The 24858-nt window shown below is 40.4% G+C and overlaps 2 protein-coding genes across 7 annotated transcripts in view; one reads left to right on the forward strand and one right to left on the reverse strand.

Moving 5' to 3' along the window:
- The window catches only part of cdyl (chromodomain protein, Y-like), a 173765-nt gene extending 170027 nt beyond the window's left edge, over positions 1-3738 (reverse strand). The window contains exon 1 of one of the 2 annotated variants that reach the window (XM_043719484.2): positions 3534-3738. In XM_043719484.2, the coding sequence (XP_043575419.1) occupies positions 3534-3557 (24 nt within the window). In that variant the 5' untranslated portion in view covers positions 3558-3738. Of the gene's footprint in view, positions 1-3178; positions 3255-3533 lie in introns of those variants that run through there. The other variant, XM_043719483.2, reaches the window with a different exon arrangement.
- Positions 3739-3963: 225 nt separating this feature from the next.
- The window catches only part of eci2 (enoyl-CoA delta isomerase 2), a 174423-nt gene continuing 153528 nt past the window's right edge, over positions 3964-24858 (forward strand). For all 5 annotated transcript variants that reach the window (XM_087978506.1, XM_087978507.1, XM_043719487.2 and 2 more), the window contains exon 1: positions 3964-4260. Coding sequence is in view for 1 of the 5 variants with exons in the window: in XM_043719486.2 (XP_043575421.1) it covers positions 4205-4260 (56 nt within the window). In the remaining 4 variants the exon portion in view is untranslated. The remainder of the gene's footprint in view (positions 4261-24858) is intronic.

The following is a 24858-nucleotide window of genomic DNA, read 5'->3' on the forward strand; positions in this document are numbered from 1 at the left end:
CATGTGAGGATGTGATGGCAAGTGCTATTTCCTGAAAGTCATTAGGTGAACCACTGGATTTTCAAGAGTCAGCAGTTTACAGTACACCTTTTCCCCTGGCAGTAGCTCACAATGTCTGATTTAATTTGATTCAATTTCTCAACTTGTTGGGACTGGAAGTTCCACTCATCACTTCTAGGTCACTATCCTGTATGGTAGCCACTATGTCCTAACAGTTGCATAGATTTATTTTCCAAGGAACTATCATTTTACATTTGCACAAAAAAAAGTTATATTTTTGTCTAAGATTCAAAAGAAACTAAAATAAAGACAACTGTAAGTTAGCATAAGCCAAGCACTCAAGATTTACAGAACAAAAAAAAACTGCATGATAATACACAATTTCAAAATCTTAAAATCAGTACCAAGCATTGCTTCATCATGATGGGAAACTCTCCTCCATTACTTGCTTTTGGGTTGCAGAATTCCCAGGCTGGGGAAGACGTCTGGATAATTATGATTGTAAATTCAAGATAGTCTGCCCTTTTGACTGTACTCAATTACATTAGCAATACCAGTATTATAGCTCAGTGAATATAGATTATAGTCATCTCACCAAGAAATTAGTACAATTTCATTACAAGCTTAACAAAATAGCTTTGCAAAACTCAACAGAAAGATGGCACTCAAAATGCATTTATATGGAGAGCAAAACAATGCATCTGAACTGAACCCAAATCATCAACTGCATGCACCTTTCAGTTGCATGATGACACAATTATGAAATGATTTCCAAAGAGCTTGATGCAACCCAACAAGAAACTTTTGTACTATATACTGCACTGAATACAAATAGTTTCAGCAGGAATAAACAAAGCCACCCAAACACTAATATTTGATGTGTACATATAAAATAATTTCTAATTCTCTAATTAGATTAATTAACACACCTTGGCAATAAATTCATACATTTGTCATTTCAGTTAGTGCACAAGAAACATTGTTAATACAATTTTTAAAAAGTGTAAGTATTCCAAAGAGTTTTTGTTAAGAGAGTGGTGGTGGAAAAGCACAGCAAAGCAAATGAGAGATAAATGAGAGAGAGGGACCCTCTCCACCCTGCAGGCATTCTGTCCCTATTCCTTTTGCCCGAAACGTCAATTTTCCTGCTCCTCGGATGCTGCCTGAACTGCTGTGCTTTTCCAGCACCACTCTAACCCAGAATCTAGTTTCCAGCAGCAGCAGTCCTTGTTTTTACCAAAATCTCTTTGGAACCCAAGTGAAAATCCAGTAAGCATTGTCTTGGGGACAGGGGAAAAAAACCCTCAATTTTAATGGTGGACATCTCAAGCTCTACTGATAACCTTGGTGGACTTAACTATTCAGCTTACAAAGATAACATTGTCAATATTAAAGTTCTGCATTTGGTAATTTGTCTATTCAGCCAGTATTTACACAAGATGAATGCTCATTATCAATATATTTGCAATGAAAATGAAATACCATTAATCTGGCATTGGTAGTATGTTGACTAAAAAATGCAATACAATTTGATTCCCTTACAATTAGAAGTTAGTCTGCAACTTCTCAGCATAACCACTGATCATTTTGATGAGATACACTTTAATATTGCAAGAAATCCAAAAGAGAAAAAGGAAACTGGCTGAGATCAGACCAAAATACAGCCTTTTGTAATATTTCTGGAAGAATCAAAATCAATTTCTGGTAAACATATTGACCATATGAACTATTCATATTAGGAGTTCATACTTTGGTTTGACAAGAGAAAAAAACTTCTATTCCTGAATCTTATTAAACCAAAAAGTGTCCCAACCTTGTATGTATTACCTTAAATAGATTATTGTATACGTATATCTTCAACTACCCTTTAAAACATTTTCCTTATGAGTTCCAACCAACTTCAATTCTGAACATAAAAACGCAAAGCATAAAAAATGGGTGGTAATCATACAACTATTGTTTCAAGGTAAACAAAACAGATCACTGCCAATGAAACAGTTAAGGTCAAGTCATGAATTGATTATTCAATCTATTCAAGCCCTGCTTCATTTACTTGTCATTCTTGCATGAAGAAATCAGAATTAAACTACAGCAAAATCATCACTGATGCCAATGATAGTACAAGCAATCTTATAGTAATTAAGTTTAATTATTAGAATAATAGTATTTAAAATATTAGCTATCATACTGAAGATCCCCCACCAAACCCCCCAATCAATCATCAAAACTGAAGATGGAAGAGCAGACAACCTCTCCATTGTCAAGGTAACTATTTAATACACTTTCAGCCAAAGCTTTCACTGTCTTATTACAGATCCTGCTCATGATGAGTATAAATATAGATTATCCTATACATCTCCAATGCACTAAAATAGAGACTCAGTACATGCAAATCTCATGAGGTACATGTACCTCAAGACTTCAGCTTATTGTCATTTTCCCAGGCTCACTGACAAATAACAAAACAAAAACATTTGATCAAGGACTGCTCATCAAACATCTGAACATCTAGAGAGCACCTACATTCTAGAAGCTGAACACTTTTCCTCACAAGTTTATCACTAATTTTTTCTAGCTCAGGTCTTGGCCTCTCCAGGACTTAAATGAGAAGTTTTTTTCCCCCATCATATCACATTATAACCAGAGAATTTTGCAAAGAAAAGACAGGAAAAAAGTAGCCATGGAAGTTTGAAACCCCAAAAAATCCCAAACCCCCCAAAAAACTGGAGTGCTCCAAGTTGTAAACTAGGAAAGGAGAGCCATTAATTACCAAATACATCTCAACAAATGTAGCTTATATTATTCAGTGAATTTCCCCCAAAAAATCCACATGAATTATGTTACCAAACAATAAACACCTTGCTACCCGTTGACTTTATAGAACATTGATGAAATCTGTAAAGACAACCACCCATAAGAGATAAAACAAATTGCAATCAACAGATATCTACTTCGTCCAATATAAACCTGGAATGGTTGAGAAATATATAAAGTCAACGTTTGAAATAAAATAAAGCTGTCACCACCCGTCAAAAGGAGAAAGCCGAGTTTTGGATCCTTGTCTTCGTTTATAGTGCGTTGCGACATAGCTGAGGACGGCACTAGTTGTGAGAGCACATAAGCCAGCACTAAATAGTTGGACCCCGTCTCTCTCACACTTAGCCACATAGTCTAGTACCTTACACATAACACCACTGGGGAGGCCAATCGCCAACATCGTGTGGACCAAAAGTCAAGTCTCCCCTTTGAAGATGATTTCAAACAACTCGGTCCTCGACCCACTTCCACCCCCACCTCCCTCCCCAACCATTTCTCCCTCCTCCACCTCCGGACGCGTGCGCACCCTTACACCGGGTACACTCACTCCAGCAAAAGCTGGGGACTCAGATCGCCATATCACTCCAGGTTCAAAGGAGGGAGGGGGAGAGAAGTAGGGATGTTAGGGAAGGGTTGACGGGGGCTAAAGAGGCTGGTGAGTAAGTAAGAGTCGAAAACCCCATTTAATCACACCGATTTTCCCTCTCTTCTCATACCTCATATAGTTCCTCCGAAGCCATAATCCTACTGCCGAATAGCTCGAATCAAGTAAGAGAGAATCACTTTCCAACCCCCTGTGTTCTGGATGCCTGGCCTCCTTTTAACTCCGGGAGGGAGGAGAGAGAAGGGGGAGAACTGCCAGTGCGCAACTCGCTCTGCGCAGCAGGGAGCTCGCGCTGGTCCATGAGGGAGAGCGGAAGTTGTACTTTCTTTCCTCCCTCTCTGTCGCGCACTCCCTCTCGAGCGTGCTCGTCCTCGTGTTCGCTGGGCTTGGTGGGGGGGCGGTTAAGAGGAGCCGGGGAGGCCGGGAGTGGGGAGAAGTGAACGGTTGAAGAGCGAGCTCTATTGTAGATCTGTCATTAGAAAAATATCAACCGAATTTTCTGCGTGGGGACTCAGCGGAGCGTCGTTACGTCAGCGCGCTCCATCCGAGCCGGGCCGCCGCCACCACATTGCAGCCGGCGCGTGCCCCGAGAGCTGTTTGACGTTGGCGGCTTGGCGGGCGCGAGAGCGCGCGCGGTGGGAGGCTGCAGCGAGGGGGCGGGTATTGAATGATCCGTCAAATTCGGCCGAACGGAAAGAGGGCGTGGCGAGGGTAAAAGTCCAAGTGGCCTGACTGTCATCGCTTGTTTGGTACTGCTGCCAGGGTCTGGGGGGACCGGTTTGGATGGCCGCTGCTTTCTTCACCTTGCCGGGTCGGTGGCGGTTGGTGAAGACTCTCAGGTGAGGTTGCTCGCCATCTGTGAACTGGGCACCTCTCCAGTTATTACACCGCTACTTAGCTTTGATTACTTTTAGTATTGCCACTAACTGTTCTGAAATCAGTGGTTGAGTGGACTAGGCAAGTTGAATTATTGCAGTGAGTTGGGCCTCAATTTCATATTGCCTTAAATTGAAACGTTTTAAAATAAAATTCGAGGTTTCGTTTCAGTTTTTAAAGGTACTGCTGCAAAACTCTTAAGACTGGCCTGTTAATAATTGAGTCATCTGATCAAAAGCCACAATTTTTTTGTTTGCAGAATTGATCTTTACATTCAAATGTTCATTTCGAATGCACAAGTTTACAGTCAAATGCTACAATTCGAAGCAGCACGAAGTGAATAAACGTTGTTTATTCAATGTTTGGTTAAGTATGGTCTTAGGCTCATAAACAGATTTTTACCCAACACACTTTTTTTAAAGAAGCTGAAGAATATGTTAAGATTACAGGGTAATTAACTCTCAATCTGGCATCAATAGGTGTTTAAGTTGTTTCCTGGCTATGGATGATATTTGAAAACCTGCATTAGTTGCTCCTTGTTTGTCTTGTAGAACTTTTTTGGTGAAGTTGGCTGAATATTGTGGTGACAGATTATTTTGGCTAGAATTCTAGAACATTGTGCAAATTGCTACTCCTCTCCTGATCGTGCTTTTATTCCTATCATGTCTTTACCCTATGACTCAAACTCTGTCATTAGATCATAACTTTAAATATTGCTGTCTCTTTTTTTTTCCCGACACTTGTAATCCTTTCAGATGCCATGCACCATGGATTTCACCTGGATTTTTGAATGTGGAAAAATTTTATTCATATAGGATTTTCAAATTACAAAAGTTGTAACCAAGAAACTTACCAGTATCTGAAATGCCAACATTCATCAACATTTAATTCAAGAGCTAAAATTCTTAAAACAATTGTATTTTGCTTTCTTGTTTTATTGGAACTGTCTTTATAAACTGAAAATATACTGACTGTATAGTCATAAGACATCATTTTACAGAGCAGAAACAGTCAAGTTAACCCATCAAATTTGTGTTACTGTTCTTCTTCATATCTACTAACTTTTAATGTTCCTCTTTACAAGCAACTAACTAATTTTCTTTTAAAAGAATGCATGCACTCTGCAGGAGGATTTATGAGACATCATTCACTTTCTAGCTTCTGTGTAAAAGGTTTTTATTTCTAATTTTCTCATGGATTTATGATCTCATTTTTCACTGTTCATTACAATTTTACCAAAAAGAAGAAACAATGTTGTCTCTATATTATTGGGCTGAAGCAACTCTTCACTCTACAAAACATTTGGATGTTAACCAAAGATCGCATTCTGTTTGATGGATCCAGTGGCCTTGGATAAAAACAAAGAACCTTCAGGATGATATGGATGAGGACACCGTGTACATTTCTTGACCCTCATCAGTATAACATGCTCTCTTGCTGAAGGTGTAAAATGCAGTCAGTTGCAACTTTCTAAGATTTGTCTATAAATTTGAATGATACCTTTGCTCAAGATCATACATAAGCAAGTTTGTTTTTTGATTAAGCTGCTTTTTACAAAACTATTGTTTAAGGTACTCTCCTGATCCAGCATTATTATTGGAGTAGCATTGTCACAAAGACGGGAGGACTTCTAAGTGAAGACCTGTCATTACCACAGGACAACTGAGAATGGCAATTATGGCACCTTTTAAGTACCAGAGAACTTAAAAGATGTGGTATTGGTAGATTGAGAGTTAAAACCTGTTAAAAATGTGACTTCATCTGTTATTTCAAACTCCAAATTATTTTGCCAACAAGAATATCGGTACCCCTTGGATCACATGTCCCTAATGTGTAGGTGTATCTCCTTAATTACATATGGTTTCCTGATTTTCCCCCTTCTTAAATTTTGAATTCTCTACTACAGAGGGATCTGGAGATTCAGTCTTTGAGTATATTTAAGACAGACTTGGATAGATTTCTGATTACCGGTGATATACAGGGTTTTGGGGATGCATTGAGTAAAAGATACTAAATTGTTTGATCAACCATGATTGTAATGAATGGAGAGGCAGGCTTGATGGATTGAATGGCCTACTCCTGTTCCTACTTTTTAAGTACTACAATTGCAAGATGTAATGCTAACGCCTATATTTAGATTCAAATCTGATCTCAGTATTTTTTAATGAATAAAAGTGCGTGTTATTACCAAACCTGGAGACAGAAGCTGTCATTCGGTTTCATCTGGGTAATCCAGTTACCTCCCACAGTCCAAAGATGTGCACGCTAGGTGGGTTGAGTATGCTAAGTTGCCCGTAGTGTCTAGGGATTCTGATCTTCCTATCGGAAAGATGTTGTGAAACTTGAAAGGGTTCAGAAAAGATTTACAAGGATGTTGCCAGGGTTGGAGGATCTGAGCTACAGGGAGAGGCTGAACAGGTCGGGGCTGTTTTCCCTAGAGCATTGGAGGTTGAGGGGTGACCCATAGAAGCTTACAAAATTATGAGGGGCATAGATAGGATAAATAGACAAAGTCTTTTCCCTGGGGTCGAGGAGTCCAGAACTAGATGGCATAGATTTAGGGTGAGAGGAGAAAGATATAAAAGAGACCTCAGGGGCAACTTTTTCACAGAGGGTGGTACATGTATGGAATGAGCTACCAGAGGATGTAGTAGAGGCTAGTACAATTGCAACATTTAAGAGGCATCTGGATGGGTATATGAATAGGAAGGGTTTGGAGGGATATGGGCCGGGTGCTGGCTGGTGGTACTAGATTGGGTGGGATATCTGGTTGGCATGGATGGGTTGGACCGAAGGGTCTGTTTCCATGCTGTACACCCAGGGGTGTTGGCCATGGGTAATGTTGGGTTACTGGAATAGGGTTGGGTATTGGCTCCAGGTGAGATTCTCTTCAGGGGGTCAGTGTGGACTCGATGTGAGATATTAAGGTGTTAATTTGCTCTGTTGACCTGTAAGAATTTGAATGTCCTGAGGGTAGTGTGGTATGTTTCGCTGTCTTGCAGGTATTGCCATCTCCTATTATTTAGAGTAAAACACTTTACATTATCATTTCCTATTCAGAATCAATAAGAACATTGCAATTAAAATTCTGACAACATCCTGTAGTGAAAAACATGATTTACAACAGATCTTGCCATTAAAGGATGATTTGTTTCTGGAGATGATCAGATCACTGCATTGTGTCTTGAGTGGCCGGTGTTGTCTTGCGGGCATTGCTAACTGTGATGTGAGATTTTACATAAAGGAAGAACTAGTTCCTTCGTGCAGAGAGTACCTCTTGACATGCTTCACAAGCATTGCAAACAGTTTTAAGTGATCCTCCAAAGCTTGTATTTCATAAATTTTGGCTTGTCACAGAAACTGATGTATTGCAGTTGCATCAAGTGTGACAACACAGGTAAACCCTCCTGCTTAATTTAAACCAGCAACACAGAAAGGATTTACCCCGCGCAGTAATCTGTGAAAATCCAAGAGGCCAAGAACTATTTAAAGTAAACATTAACAACTTTATTTCTTAAAGTATAACAGAGAATAATTAATGAACAACTATTTACAACTCCTTCCTCTAACCAATCTTTTACTTTCCCTTCTATAATACGAGTCCGATTTAAAACCCCCAATCAAGATTTACTGAAAAATTCAAATTTCAAAACAAGCCAGCTTTCAAATCTTCTCTTTGCAGATTTGCTCTCCAGGTTGGTGTCGAAGTTTTTCTCTGTGAAAACTTCTTCTCTAGACAGGTACCTCTCAGGCAGTTCTGACTAGCAGTCTACATAGAGTCATAGAAATGTACAGCATGGAAACAGACCCTTCAGTCCAACCTGTCCATGCTGACCAGATATCCCAACCCAATCTCGTCCCACCTGCCAGCACTCTGCCCATATCCCTCCAACCCTTCCTATTCATATACCCATCCAAATGCCTCTTAAATGTTGCAATTGTACCAGCCTCCACCACTTCCTTTGGCAGCTCATTCCATACACGCACCACCCTCTGTGTGAAGAAGTTGCCCTTTAGGTCTCTTTTATATCTTTCCCCTCTCGCCCTAAACCTATGCCTCTAGTTCTGGACTCCCCGACCCCAGGGAAGGCTTTGTCTATTTATCCTATCCATGCCCCTCATAATTTTGTAAACCTCTATAAGGTCACCCCTCAGTCTCCGATGCTCCAGGGAAAACAGCCCCAGCCTGTTCAGCCTCTCGTTATAGCTCAAATCCTCCAACCCTGGCACCATCCTTGTAAATCTTTTCTGAACCCTTTCAAGTTTCACAACATCTTTCTGACAGGAAGGAGACCAGAATTGCACGCAGTATTCCAACAGTGGCCAAACCCATGTCCTGTACAGCTGCAACATGACCTTCCAACTCTTGTACTCAATACTCTGACCAATAACGGAAAGCATACTAAACATCTGTTGGCCTTGTGACAGTTGTCTTCCAAATGTTCAATTTTCCCCGGTCTTATGCCCCAAAGCATCGAATCTTTTCATTGGTTTTTAATATTTTCAATATACTAAATTCAAACTTGATTGGCATTTTGGGGTATAATTTAAACTGCTGAATTTGAATCTTTTTTTGTCTCCAGGCAACCAGCTACACTAACTGCTGGACGACATGCTACATTGTATGTTGTTAAGAACACTTGGTGATGTCAGTTAGTTCTGCTAGCTTTTAACTTAAAGGTACAGAACACCCACGTCTTCATAACACCTCCCCCCCACTCCCATCCCCCCCCCCCACCCCGAAAAAAAATGAACCATCATGGTGAAAATTTGGATTTTTTTTCTCTAATCTTTAAACACATTACCCGAACATACAAATAGCTTTAATCTACGTTCACTTTAACTTCTTCCCATATAACAGTACAGATATATAACATGAAATAAATACAAATCTCATCTAAACTTTATCAGTTAAATCCACAATAACACATCTGCAATTACATTCTTATGACCCGCAACATGTACACCAAGACTCCAATGAAATAGTCTCATATTCTTGTCTTTAAGGCATTCTAAGAATGTAAGCAGATTGTGATCAGAGTATACAACATGACACACACGTAAAATATTGTAAGGCCAGTACCAAACTCAATAGTTCTTTTTCGGAATATTTCCTCTGATGGATGTTGAGTTTCTTCGAAAAGTAACCAACTGGTAGATCAATCCCATCCTAATCTTCCTATAGGAGTACAGCTCCAACTCTCATGTCACTAGCATCAGTGGTGCCTTTAAAAGAGTTTGAAAAGTTTGGTGTAGCTAAAACTGGTTTGGTGGTTAATATTGATTTGAAATGGTTGAATGCCTGCTGGCATTGTTCTGTCCACCTGAACATTGTGTTCTTCTTCAGCAAATCGGTTAGCGGTGCCACTACACTGCTGAAGTCTGGGACAAACTTCTAATAGAATCCACTGAATCCTAAGAATCGAAGCATCTCTTGTTTGAGGTTGGCCATAGAAATTCCTCAATGGCCTTCGTCTTTGCATTCTGTGGGGGCAACCTTCCATGACCGATGTTAGGTCCCAAGAATGTCACCTCTGCTTTTGCAAATTCAGTTTTATTTATCACCAGTTTTGCTTCTCGTAGTCGTTCAAAGAGCGCTGCCAATTGTACCATGTGATCTTTCCTGGATGTAGTAAAGATCACTACCTCGCCCAAGTAGATTATGCATGAACTCTGTTCATGAGGCTTTGGAATGTGGTGGGTGCGTTCTTCATTTCAGAGGACATCCTTTAAACTGATATAGCCCATTCGGGGTTACAAACGCAGAAATATCTTTTGCCAACTCTCATAAAGGTATCTGTCAGTAACTACGCATTGAGTCCAACTTGGTGATGTAACTGGCTTATCTGACTTTCTCGATACAGTCCTCCAATCTAGGAATTGGATGAGTCTGATTTTGTAACAGTATTGACCTTCCAGTAATCTATGCAGAATCATTGAGTTCTGTCCAGTTTGGGAACTAAGACAATCGGCGAACTCCACTCACACTGGATTGGTTCAGTGATGTCCTCGTCAAGCATGGCCTCCACCTCCATCTTGACCTGTCTCTGAGTTTGAAAGGATTAAGCCAATAGGGGTGTTGTTTTATCAGAACAGTATTCCCTACGTCTACTTCCCCCCCCATATGATTCTGACATATGTCCTTATACTGCAGTAATAAATCTTTCAAATGCGTTCTATGCTCCTGAGACCGACAGTTTACTAACCTAACCCACACCTTAAGGACTTCATTTTTTAATCTATTTTGAGGCACATCAAACTCCACATCATCTGGATTTGATCCCTCACTCTGCGGGGCGGTAATTAATACCTATTTCTGCAGTTCTTTCTCTCTAAAATAATATGGTTTCAAAATGTTCACATGACATACCCGATACCTGTTTTCCTATCTGGCATCTTTACTAGATAGTTCACCTGACTCGACTTTTTCTTAATTTGATAGGGTCCACTAAACCTGGCTTTGAAGGGATCTCCTATCACTGGTAACAGTACTAACACATCATCTCCTGAGGAAACGTCTGAGTCTCGCAGCTTTTATCTGTTACCTGCTTCATTCTATACTGTGCCCTCTTTAGCTAACTCATCTACTCTATTTATTCTCTCCCTCACCTCCAATACACAATCTAAATGGGAGATCTGACTTTGGTCCTGTCAATTTTTTTTGTCATTAATTTCAAAGGGCCTCTCAATTCATGCCCGAAACTTATTTCGAAGGGAGTGAACTGAGTAGATTCGTTTGGGGCATCTCTAATGGCAAACAATACAAATGGGATACCTTTATCTTCAAGGTCTGATGCCACCTTTATAAAGCTCCCTAGGCTTCCGAATGATGCACACTGGATTTAAAGTGCTGTATACCTAAGCTATCCATAACCTCCTTAAACAGCCTTGCAGGAAAATTTGACCCTTGGTCCAACTGAATCTCTCTGAATGCTACTAACTCCTCTACTACCCTTTTTTGCCTGAATACTCTGTAATGGAATTGCCTCCGGAAATCTGGTAGACACATCCATTATGGTTAACAAGAACTGGTTCCCACTTTTAGTTCTTTGGAGGGGACTTGCACAATCAATTGTAACCCGCGTGAAAGGTTCTTCAAATGCAGGAATTGGCAACAAAGGTGCTGGTTTTATTACCGCCTCTGGTTTTACCATTTAGCATGAATGACACGTATGGCAAAAATCAACCACATCCTTGTGCATTCCAGACCAATAAAAATGTTTTTGTAACTTAGCCTGAGTCTTTCGTACCCCAAAGTGACCACCTACAGGTAGTTCATGTGCTACCCATAACACCACCTGACTGTGTTGTCAGTAGCATACAATCTGGTGCGCTTTGTCCCATTTCTTCTCTGCACTAACCTGTCATGGTCTCCATTTCTGTCTTATGAATCTATCTTTCAGATATTAACCCCCTGGAATATTCTCTACCTCCTTTTCGGAGTGTGCATCCACATGTATATCTTTAATCATTATTGTCATGTTGGTGCAAGTCTCTTAGTCTTTCATCCGTAAACACTTCTGTCTGACCCTCTGCCTGTACCATTACGTCAAACATGGTGTCTGCTAACTGAACCTCCACTCCTTCATCTTTCACTTTACTTTTCATTTCATGCAGTCATTTATGACAGTGGGATCTGATTATCACACAGTCTGGGAAAATACCAGGATATTTCTATTTTGACTCCTCAGTTTCTTGGTCTTCCTTGGGCTTCTCCACAACAACCGGTGTCACAACAACCAGTGTCACTCCCACCTTGGATCCTGCCAAATCATTCCCAACAACAAACGGAATTCCTGGAATTGACACTCTGTCAATTACTCCCACTGTAACTTCCCCAGTCTTGAGTTGGCACTCCAACCTGATCTTACATAGGTGCACACTAAATTTCTGTCCATCTATCCCACAATCCACACTCTCAGGTAACAAATCAGAAAGAGTGCATATTCGCTTATCCCTTGCTATTAGCAACTAGTTACATCCTATATTTCTCAAAATTATAATGTCTTGTCCTCCTCCTGTTCTTTCTATGTAAGCTTTATCCACAGAGGTGAATTCTTTGTAGGGATCAGGTACTAACTCCATACCTAACCCCTGCCTAGGCTGTGCACTTTCCTGCAGCTCCTTGGCTCTTCTTGAGGTTTCCTTTACTATCTTCACTCATGCCACTTGTTATGAAGGTGTGGGTGTACTGTACCTTTTAAAAGTTAAAAGCTAGCATTGTACCTTTTTTTTGGTGCTGTCAATGTAACATGTGCTTTAGTTGCTAGGGAAGCTGGTTGCCTGGAAACAACCAAACAGATTCTAATTAGGCCAATCAGTTTAAATTATACCCCAAAAAAAACCAAACTCCAATCCAGTTTGGATTTAAAAGCCAATGACACAATCCAATGCTTTGGGGGTCTCAGACCGGGGGAAGTTGAACAGTTGAGAGGAGAACTGCCAAGCTACCAGCATGTAAGAAAAAGAGTGCCTGCCAAAGAAGAAAAGAAGACCGGAATTCAAAGAAAACGAAAGCTGCCTGGTTTTGAGATTTTTATTTTGTTTTGTAAATCATAATCGGGAGTTTGACTAATATTATAGAAGGGAAGGTTAAAAAAAAAGTTAGAGGAAGACATTGTAAACAGTTGTTAGTTAATTATTCTCTTCTACTTCAAGAAGTAAAAATTAACAACTTTATTTGAACTAGTTTTTGGCCTAGAGAATTTTCGCAGATTACTGCACAGGATAAATTGTTTGTGTTGCTAGTTTAAATTAAGCAGGATAGTTTACCCCATTTCATAACACACTGGCTTAGCTTCTTTTACCACAGCGCCTTTCTTTAATGACCAGCACTGTGACTTTACATGTACCACCTTCTGGCAGTGAAAACGGCTTTTCCCAGTGCCCTTCTGAAACCACCGGCACTGTAATTTTCTGTGTCTCACTATATTACAGTGAAAACACCTGAGGCCTTTCATCTCCTGTCTACCCTCTTGGGCTTCCTTTTGTATACTGTGGCAAATTCTTACTAGTGCTCTCTATTCTGCTTTTATAGAGTAGGATCTCCATTTCTCCCAACTTCTGTCACCCACAGGATGAAATTCTGGCTGGAAGCTTGAGTTATGCACCAACATGTAGTCATCTGCTAATTCTGCTGCCGTTCTCACTTCTTGAACTTCCTGTTCCTCCACGTGAATTCTTACCATCGCTGGAAGTGCGTTTTTAAACTTCTCCAGCAGAATAATCTCTCTTACAGCCTCATGTCTTATCTGTTTTTAAAGCATGCACCCATCGATCAAATTGACTGTTTAACTCTTTCAAACTCAACATAAGTCTCACCTGGTTTCTTCTTTGTGTTCCTGAACCACTGTCTATATCCTTCTGGTACCGATTCATAATCACGTAAAATAGCCTGTTTAACCTCTTCATAATCTCTTGACACCTCGCTAGCTCTGCCTACCAGTTTAGTCTGAACTAGCATCACCCATAAATCCTTGGACCACTCCATCTGTCTAGCATTCAAATGAAATAAAGAAGGCTTCAATATCTTTCTCATCAAAATGTGGCAGAGTTTTGACATATTTATATAACTACCTTCTCTTTTAATCTCCATCCTCCTTCCACACTGGGGATTCTGAGAATTCTAGTCCGACTACTCCGTAGGTCACAACATTAAGTAAAAATGTTGTGCTGTTATCTCAAATTTGTTGGCTTTCTTCATGTTTGCTTTTAACTGTATCTAAAACTTCTCAACCAATCAATTAGCCTAATCTTGCTTTTTCTTTGCACATCATTCAATGTAAACTTTCCCCACCCAGAAAGGTGATGCACAAGAAACCTGTTGTATTTCCTTTCACTCTTTATTAATACTTCAATTAAAATATTTTTAATGTCTTCATTGAGTGTCCAGCTGCAAACTCCCACTTTTATGTTACGATTGAGGCTGGAGGAGACCTCTGTCACTCTACTTCCACTACCCTAATGACCACAACATAAAATAAAAATACTTTCCACAATTATCAAGACAACCAATGGAATACCTTGTCATTTCTGATAGATGTCTTATGCCTGAAATATTGATTCTCCTGCTCCTCGGATGCTGCCTGACCTACTGTGCTTTTCCAGCACCACACTCTCGACTCTGATCTCCGGCATCTGCAGTCCTCACTTTCGCCTAAATACCTTGTCGTTGTCAGGTTATAAATAGAAAGATCCCTCTCCAAGGTTTTTTAATAAATACAATTGAGTTTATTTCAAAACTAAACTTAATTGAGTAATGCATCTTTATTGAATAACTTAGATAAACAGTAATATATAAGTTAAGTGCCAGTCCCTCTAAATAGCTCCAAAACTACAAGCAAATGTACAGTTACACTCTCTCTCTTCCAGAAAAGAGTAAAAAGGATTTATCTGCAGAGAATGTTTTTTTTGAAAATAAAACACTTTCATCATTGGGTTCTCCTTGGAAGTTAAGACAATAAAATGTAGAATGTTCTGGAATCTATTGGTCTGATGTTTTGCCACGTGTGGTTACCTCACTTAGCACACATGGTTGTCTCTGAAGTGTTGAAGCTTGCTGAGGAAATATAATCCTTGGTACATTCTTTCAGTCACTATTTCAAAAGAACATGGATTTCTTCCTGAACTCACTGAGAGAATTTGCTTTTGAGAAATAGAAGATCAGCTAGGCAGCATGTTTTAGTAGACTTTCCTCCAATTCACTTATTTTTGGCGATTGTTCCTCCAACTGAATCAGATAAAACAAGGACCGGTCCACGCCACTCATCTTTCAAAATAGCACCAGCATCCAGCAAAGCAAGTTGTTATCACTAGTTATGATTTACAGCATGCCTTTTATTTTAAAAAAACTCCAGTGTCCACTGTGAACTTTTGATGATCAGTTTTAATGAAACTACTCTAGTTATTTCCACAAACTTGCAATAAATATATTTTCCACATTCTTTCAAAACTTGATTCCTTCAAGTGAGATTGAATATAAAGTACCTTTTCAACATTCACTTTGTGCTCAGGTACACCTTTCCGGACCGTCTTCTGTAGGTGAAGTGTGTTCCATGGAGCTGGTGACCAGTCACAGGTACTCTTCCTGTATCTGTTTACAGATCAAATGTCATATTTCTTCTTCTGATGGCTTAAAACTAACAGATTTTATGTCTTTCTTTGAGAATTCTTTTCAGTTGGACAGGATTTTGAGTGATCACGGTGATATAATTAGTTGCCAGGTGACGTTGTCCATCAATAGTTGTAATTCTCAGTAATTAATTAGTTCAGAACTTCAGTATTGTAAGTCTTGGCTTTTTTATATTTAGATAGAATTGATTATTTATCATAGGGTACAGCAATTGCTGAAACAGTGCAAATATCAGTGTTTGATAATGAAAAAGGGTTTGGCAAAATCCTTTTTGTTTCTGTGTCAAAGTTCCTTCTGCAGTTTGCTGAGACTAGCTAAACTGTTCCCAGGTTTAAAATACAATGGCCTCCTATACTTCCATCCCTGTACTTCTCTGTAGAAATCTTTATCACCTTTGATTCACCCATTAGCTTGTGATTTCCTGGATTAAACAGAGTTATAGTTTGTTTCATCCAGGTACTTCTTTTGGATTTGTTTCAGCTTTGTTTTTCAATTATGTGGAGTTGGGTCAATAGATCCACAGAATTGCAGAATTATTATGATGTCAAAGGAGGCCATTCGGATCATTGTGGCTGCATCAGCTTTCTAACGAGCATTACAACTTCAGACCTTTGCATACCTTTTCCCCATAACCTTGAATATTGTCTCTATTCAAATAATCATCCATTGCTGACTTGCATGCTCAATTAACTCTCCCTCCACCTAACTTCCAGACCGAAACATTCATTGTGAGAAAACATTATTTTTCATGTTGCATTTGCTGCATTTTTATATCTGTGCCATTTTCTCCTTGATACAGTTATGATCAAGAACAGTTTCTCCCTATCTGTTCTGTCTAGATCTCTATTGATGTGGGAAACTTCAGTCAGATTTCCTCTTGGCCATTCTTCTCTCCAAGGAGAATAGCCCTACCCTCCAATCTAATGCTCATAACTAAAGTTTCTCATTCTTGGAACTGTCTTTATAAATGTCTCATGTATTATGAATAGGAAGGGTTTGGAGGGATATGGGCCGGGCGCTGGCAGGTGGGAGTAGATTATGTTGGGATATCTGGTCGGCATGGACGGGTTGGACCGAAGGGTCTGTTTCCATGCTGCACATCTCTATGACTCTCACCTCCTTGCTATTGAATTAATGTCCCTACTAATAAAGCACAGGATACTATATGCTTTATTAACTGCTTTTTGCAGTCTTCTGTCACTTTCAGCGACCTAGGCACATAAATGCCCAGATGTCTATGCACCCTCTAAGTATTGTACTCCCGATTTTATATTGTCCATCCATCTACCAAAATGCATCACCTCACTTCTCTGCATTGACTTTCATCCACCTCATGTCTGCCCATTCCACAATTTGTCTATGTCCTTTTGGATTCTTCACTGTTCTCCTCACAGATTGCAATGCTTCCAACATGTGTATCACCTGCAGACTTTGAGATTTGCCCCGCACACCAATATTTATTTGTTATTATGTATCAGGAAAAACAGGTTCCCTGGTGAGCTCCATTATAAACCTTCCTCCAGTCTGTAAAATATCCACTGGTGATCTGTTTCCTATTACGTAGCCAAATTTGGGTCAATGACATGACTGACCCTTTTTATTCTGAGTTATAGTTTTTCTCTTAGGTGTTGCATGGTGCTGTATCAAATGCTTTTTGAAAGTCCATTTACACCACATCAACAACATTACCATCATCAACTCATTATGTTACCTCTTCAAAATCTCTAGCAATTAAATTTGATTTCCCCTTTAGAAATCTACACAGGCTCTCCATAATAAACCCACATTTATCAATTGGTCTATTAATTCTTCCTGAATTACTATTTCTAAAGTTTCCTCATCACTCAAGTTAAATTGAATGGTCTTTAATTGCTAGGTTTATCCTTTCAACCTTTTATTTTGAACCAGGATGTAATGCTTGCAATTCTGCAGTCTTCTGGCATCTCCACTGTCTCTAGGGAAGACTGAAAGATTATGACCAGTGCCCCTGCAACGTCCGCTTGCTGTTCCTTCAATATCCTTGAATGCATCTCATGAATCCCCTATTACTATTACTTTCTTCTTCCCCTCCCTCCTGTACAGAGTCAAAAAGTGTGGTGCTGGAAAAGCACAGCAAGTCAGGCACCACCCAAGGAGCAGGAGAATCAACGTTTCGGGCAAAAGCCCTTCATTAGGAATTCATGATGAAGGGCTTTTGCCCAAAACGTTGATTTGCCTGCTCCTCGAATGCTGCCTGACCTGCTGTGCTTTTCTAGCACCACACTCTCGACTCTGATCTCCAGCACCTGCAGTCCTCACTTTCCCCTCCTGTACAGACAATGAATTTAGTCCACCACAAACTTGACTTGGACTGTACTTCCTGAGGAATTGACATCCTTACCAGTTCCCAAAATTGAAAAACAGTTTGTGAGTGGGTCCTAAGGCCGATTCCTGCATTACTTGTTTATCTGGGCTGCCTGGTGATCACCCATTTCCTTTTGATTCTAGGCCATTGAGCTGCAGTGTCACCACATCTCTGAATATGTTACCCATGTCACTCATGGCCATGCAGATATGCCATAGTGACTCTCAATCTATGAAAACTAGAGTTGGCAGCACTTCTTGCACATGCGGTCTTCTAGAATACTCAGAGAGTCCATTACTTTACACAGTGTTCAGAAAATAGCACTCCAGTTGAAAAAAGTTGAATCATTTTGAGTGCAAGTCTTTTACCAGAAGGAATAAAAACAAGCCTATAAAGATGGTGCTGAAATGATGTCAGATAATGATTCTGACAAATCACTCTACTCTGTCGCACAGGTTGGCATCATATCTCAGGGTATAATGATCTATGAGATAATTGATGACTGCAGAAGGACATCAAGTGAATGTGAAACACCAATGGTACAAGATCATGGGCTTTACACTGCTCGAGTTTAAAAAATAATTTCCTTCAAGGTAATATGGTGTGACGTACCCACTTCAACAGGAAAGCCCAATACTGGGGAAGTAAAAAATTTGCATTTCTAATTTTTTAAAATTCACTCATGGGATGACTACATTACGGGCTAGATCAGCATATATTGCCCAGAGGGCAGTTTGTGTCAACCACACACATATTATTTGCACAGTCCAAAGCCAATGGAAAGGCTGAGGTAGCAATGAAAATTACCAAAGAGATCAAAACGTCAAATAGATCCAGCTCACAAGTGCTGGAAGCGTTCTGAAGAAAAGCCGTATCAGACTCTATACATTTCTCTCTTCACAGATGCTGTTGGACCTGCTGACTTTCTCCAACGCTTTATTAGCTAGTGAAGATTATAATGAAGTAAAAAGAATGTCCAGCATACATATTTGACTGCTGTGACATATTCCTTGTTGTGAAAGAACCTTACATTGTATTTTTGCTTAATATTCAATTGAATATCTGGTTAATTTCATTCATGTCTATATAGGAACATAGGAATTAGGAGCAGCAATAGATAATTCAACCCTTGGAACCCACTCTGCCATTTAATGTGATCATGGCTGATCTTATCCTGGCCTCAACTCAATTTTCCTACCTGTTCCCTATAGCTCCTGCTTTCATCAGAAACATAACTACAGTATTTATTTCTCAAATCTGTTGATTGCCCCAGAGTGCAGTAGAGGCAGAATCAGTCAGTTCCACAGATTCACAACCCACAGAAGTAGTTTCTCCTTATCTCAGTCTTGGATCTACTTGTTCTGACTGTATATCTATGACCTCTTGTTTGAAACTATCCAACAAGGGTGGGGGGTACCTGTTCAATGTCCAACTTCTCAATCCCCTTTAGCATTTTATATACCTCCATCAAATTCCTCCCCCCTCATTTTCCTGAACTCCTGCAAGTGCAAGCCCATATTATTCAACTGCTCCTCCTATGACATCTCTTGAAGGAATCTGGTGAACCTCCTCTGAACTGCCTCCTATGCCATTGCATCCTTGCTCAAGTAAGGAGACCAAAACTGGACAATATTCTAGGTGTGGTCTCAACACACCTTATTTAATTGTAAAAACACCTCACTTTTATAATCCAGTCCTTTTGCAATAAATAACAGGCTTCCAATTGCCATTCTTATCTGCTGCACCTGCACACCTACTTTCTGCATATCATGCAGAAAGATGCCCAGATCCCTCAGCACTGACACACTTTGAATCTGCTTCCCATTTAAATAATTTTCCCTTTTATTTTTCCAGCCAAAATTCACAATCTCCCACTTCTCCACATTAAACTCCATCTGCCAGATTCTGGCCCATTCTCTTAGCCTATTTCCTCATTGCAGTCTGCTTTCCCCACCTATTTTAGAATCATCTGCTATGTTACACACTACCTGTTTGCAGATCTTTTATATAGAATGTAAGTAGTTGAGGTCAGAGAACTGAACCCTGCAGCACTCCACTGGTTACAGTTTGCCATCCAGAGAAGAACATTTCTGTCAATCAGCCATTCCTCCATCCAAGTCAATACTCTACCTTCAGCCCCTGAGATCTAACCTTCTGGATCGGTCTTTTATGCAACGCCTTGTCAGATGATTTCTGGAAGTCCAGATCTACCACATCTACTGGATTCCCATTGTCCACCTTGCTAGTTACATAGTCATAGTCATAGAGTGTACAGCACAGAAACTGACCCTTTGGTCCAACCCATCCACGCCAACCAGAGATCCCAACCCAATCTAGTCCCACTTGCCAGCACCCAGCCCATATCCCTCCAAAACCCTTCCTATTCATATACCCATCCAAATGCCTCTTAAATGTTGCAATTGTGCCAGCCTCCACCACTTCCACTGACCGCTCATTCCATACACGTACCACACTATGTGAAAACGTTGCCCTTTAGGTCTCTTTTATATCTTTCCCCTCTCACCCTAAACCTATGCCCTCTAGTTCTGGACTCTCTGATCCAGGGAAAAGACTTTGTCTATTTATCCTATCCATGCCCCTCATAATTTTGTAAACTTCTATAAGGTCACCCCTCAGCCTTCGACGCTCCAGGGAAAACAGCCCCAGCCTGTTCAGCCTCTCCCTATAGCTCAAATCCTCCAACCCTGGCAACATCCTTGTAAATCTTTTCTGAACCCTTTCAAGTTTCACGTCTCCTTCCTATCAGAAAGATGTTCAGAATTGCACGCAATATTCCAACACTGGCCTAACCAATGTCCTGTACAGCCACAACATGACCTCCCAACTCCTGTACTCAATACTCTGACCAATAAAGGAAAGCATACCAAACCCATTCTTCACTATGCTATCTACCTGCGACTCCACTTTCAAGGAGCTATGAACCTGCATCCAAGGTCTCTTTGTTCAGCAACACTCCCTAGGACCGCACCATTAAGTGTATAAGTCCTGCTAAGATTTGCTTTCACAAAATGCAGCACCTCGCATTTATCTGAATTAAACTCCATCTGCCACTTCTCAGCCCATTGGCTCATCTGGTCCAGATCCTGTTGTAATCTGAGGTAAACCTCTTCGCTATCCACTACACCTCCAATTTTGGTGTCATCTGCAAACTTACTAACTGTACCTCTTATGCTCGCATCCAAATCATTTATGTAAATGACAAAAAGTAGAGGATCCAGCACCGATCCTTGTGGCACTCCACTGGTCACAGGTCTCCAGTCTGAAAAACAACCTTCCACCACCACCCTCTGTCTTCTACCTTTGAGCCAGTTCTGTATCCAAATGGCTAGTTCTCCCTGTATTCCATGAGATCTAACCTTGCTAAACAGTTTCCCATGGGGAACCTTGTCGAACGCCTTACTGAAGTCCATATAGATCACGTCTACTGCTCTGCCATCATCAATCTTCTTTGTTACTTCTTCAAAAAACTCAATCAAGCTTGTGAGACATGATTTCCCATGCACAAAGCCATGTTGACTATCCCGAATCAGTCCTTGCCTTTCCAAATACGTGTACATCCTGTCCCTCAGGATTCCCTCCAACAACTTGCCCACCACTGAGGTCAGGCTCACCAGTTTATAGTTCCCTGGCTTGTTTTTACCACCCTCCTTAAACAGTGGCACCATGTTTGCCAACTTCCAGTCTTCTGGCACCTCACCTGTGACTATCAATGATACAAATATCTCAGCAAGAGGCCCAGCAATCACTTGTCTAGCTTCCCAGAGTTCTCGGGTACACCTGGTCAGGTCCTGGGGATTTATCCACCTTTTAACCGCTTCAAGATTTCCAGCACTTCCTCCACTGTAATCTGGACATTTTGAAAGATGTCACCATCTATATCCCTACTGTCTATATCTTCCATATCCTTTTCCACAGTAAATACTGATGCAAAATATTCATTTGTTATCTCCCCCATTTTCTACTGCTCCACACAAAGGCTGCCTTGCCGATCTTTGAGGGGCCCTATTCTCTCCCTAGTTACCCTTTTGTCCTTAATATATTTGTAAAAACTCTTTGGATTCTCCTTAATTCTATTTGCCAATGCTATCTCATGTCCCTTTTTGTTCTCCTGATTTCCCTCTTAAGTATACTCCTACTTAAAGGATTCACTCGATCTATCCTGTCTATACCTGACATATGCTTCCTTCTTTTTCTTAACCAAACCCTCAATTTCTTTCGTCATCCAGCATTCCCTACACCTACCAGCCTTCCCTTTCACCCTGACAAGAATATACTTTCTCTGGATTCTTGTTATCTCATTTCTGAAGGCTTCCCATTTTCCAGCCGTCCCTTTACCTGTGAACATCTGCCTCCAATCAGCTTTTGATAGTTCTTGCCTAATACCGTCAAAATTGGCCTTTCCCCAATTTAGAAATTCAACTTTTAGATCTTGTCTATCCTTTTCCATCACTATTTTAAAACAAATAGAATTATGGTCACTGGCCCCAAAATGTTCCCCCACTGACACCTCAGTCACCTGCCCTGCCTTATTTCCCAAGAGTAGGTCAAGTTTTGCACCTTCTCTCGTAGGTACACCACATACTAAATCAGAAAATTGCCTTGTACACACTTAACAAATTCCTCTCCATCTCAACCTTTAACACTATGGCAGTCCCAGTCGATGTTTGGAAAGTTAAAATCCCCTACCATAACTACTCTATTATTCTTACAGATAGCTGGGATCTCCTTACAAGTTTGTTTCTCAATTTCCCTCTGACTATTAGGGGGTCTATAATACAATCCCAATAAGGTTATCATCCCTTTCTTATTTCTCAGTTCCACCCAAATAACTTCCCTGGATGTATTTCCAGGAATATCTTCTCTCAGCACAGCTGTAATGCTATCCCTTATCAAAAATGCCATTCCCCCTTCTCTCTTGCCTCCCTCTCTATCCTTCCTGTAGCATTTGTATCCTGGAACATTAAGCTGCCAGTCCTGCCTATTCCTGAGCCATGTTTCCGTAATTGCTATGATATCCCAGTCCCATGTTCCTAACTATGCCCTGAGTTCATCTGCCTTCCCTGTTATCCCCTTGCATTGAAATACATGCAGTTTAATCTATTAGTCCTACCTTGTCCCTGCCTGCCCTGACTATTTGATTCACTTCTGTTCTCAACTGTACCAGTGTCAGATTGATCTCGTTCCTCACTATCTCCCTGGGTCCCACCCCTCCACCTTACTAGTTTAAATCCTCCCAAGCAGTTCCAGCAAGTTTCCCTGCCAGTATATTAGTCCCCTTCCAATTTTGGTGCAATCCGTCCTTCTTGTACAGGTCACTTCCACCCCAAAAGAGATTCCAATGATCCAAAAATGTGAATCCTTCTCCCGTACACCAGCTCCTCAGCCATGCATTCATCTGCTCTATCTTCCTATTCCTGCCCTGACTAGCTCGTAGCACTGGGAGTAATCCAGATATTACTACCCTTGAGGACCTTTTTTAAAATTTCTGCCTAACGCTAATCTCCCTTCAGAATCTCAACCTTTTCCCTTCCTATATCGTTGGTTCCACGGTGGATAATGACCTCTTGCTGGTCCCTCTCTCCCGTGAGAATATTCTGCATCCTCTCAGACATCCTTGATCCTGGCGAAAGTGAGGACTGCAGATGCTGGAGATCAGAGCTGAAAAATGTGTTGCTGGAAAAGTGCAGGTCAGGCAGCATCCAAGGAGAAGGAGAATAGATGTTTCGGGCATAAGCCCGAAATGTTGATTCTCCTGCTCCTTGGATGCTGCCTGACCTACTGCGCTTTTCCAGCAACACATTTTTCATCCTTGATCCTGGCACCAGGGAAACAACACACCATTCTGCTTTTTCTCTGCTGGCCACACAAACGTCTGTCTGTACCTCAGACTACAGAATCCCCTAACACATCCTCAAAGAACTCCAACAGGTTTGTTAAGCATGACTTGCCCTTCATGAAACCATGCTGACACTTGTGAATTTAGCTTTGTTTTTTTCAAGTGTTCAGCTATCTCCTTTGATTGTAGTAGGGAATTGGAGAGAGTCAAAGTTCAACCTAACTGGTTGATAGTTTTCTGCTTTCTGCCTATCTCATTTTTTGAATAAGGATGTCACATTACCCTGTTTCTAAACCTCTGCTCCCTTTCTCAAATCTAGGGAATTTTGGAATATCAAAATTTATGCATCTGCTATCTCTGCTTACACCTCTTTTAATAACCTAGGGTGCAGGCCATTAGGCCCCAGGGACTTATGTCTTTAATCTTAACAGTTTGCTTAATACCTTCTCCCTAGTTTAGTAATTTCACCAAGTTCCTCTGCAGTAACTGCAGTTTTGGAAAAAAACTCTTCCACTGAAAACAGAGACAAAATAAGGACTTGGTGCCACTGCCATTTCTAGATTTACCATTATTACGTCACCATTTTCATCCTCTAAAGGGCCACCATTATTCTCTTTTTTTAAATACTTATAAAAGTACTTTGGTACCAGTGATTGTTTCTGCTAGTTTCCTTTTGTAGTTCATCTTAGCTCTTTTGATTTTGGTTTTAGTAACCCTTGGCTTATGTTTAAAGTTCTCCCAATTCTTCAGAGTGCCACTAACTTTTGCAGTATGATGTTCCCTAATTTTTACCTTTATCTTTGACTTCCTTGTTAAGCCATGAATTGAAAAAAGAGAAAAAAAATCCCTGTTCCTCTCAGGAATGTACTTTAATTGACAGGTATTTAGTATCTCCCTCACCATTTGCTATATTTTTTCTACTGTCCTGCCCTTTAATACTTTTGTCAGGTCTACTCAGGCCAACTCCTTCCTCAGGCTTATATAATTACATTTATCCAGCACTAAAACTCTCATATGAAACTGTCTTCACTCTTTCAATCTGAATTTGAATCTCTAGCATGTTGTGGTCACTCCTTCCAAGAAGGTCCTTAACTACAAAACCATTTCTCAATCCTTCCCCATTAAATAATAACAAATATAAAGTACCAATTATTCTGGATGCTCCATGACATCATGCTGTAAGAAACTATCCCACATACACTATGAACCTTTCCTCAAGACTACCTTTT

The sequence above is a fragment of the Chiloscyllium plagiosum genome, unplaced genomic scaffold, assembly GCF_037043375.1.
Source record: "Chiloscyllium plagiosum isolate Xiang-an unplaced genomic scaffold, Cpla_swu_hap1 HiC_scaffold_34, whole genome shotgun sequence".
NCBI lineage: Eukaryota > Metazoa > Chordata > Chondrichthyes > Orectolobiformes > Hemiscylliidae > Chiloscyllium > Chiloscyllium plagiosum.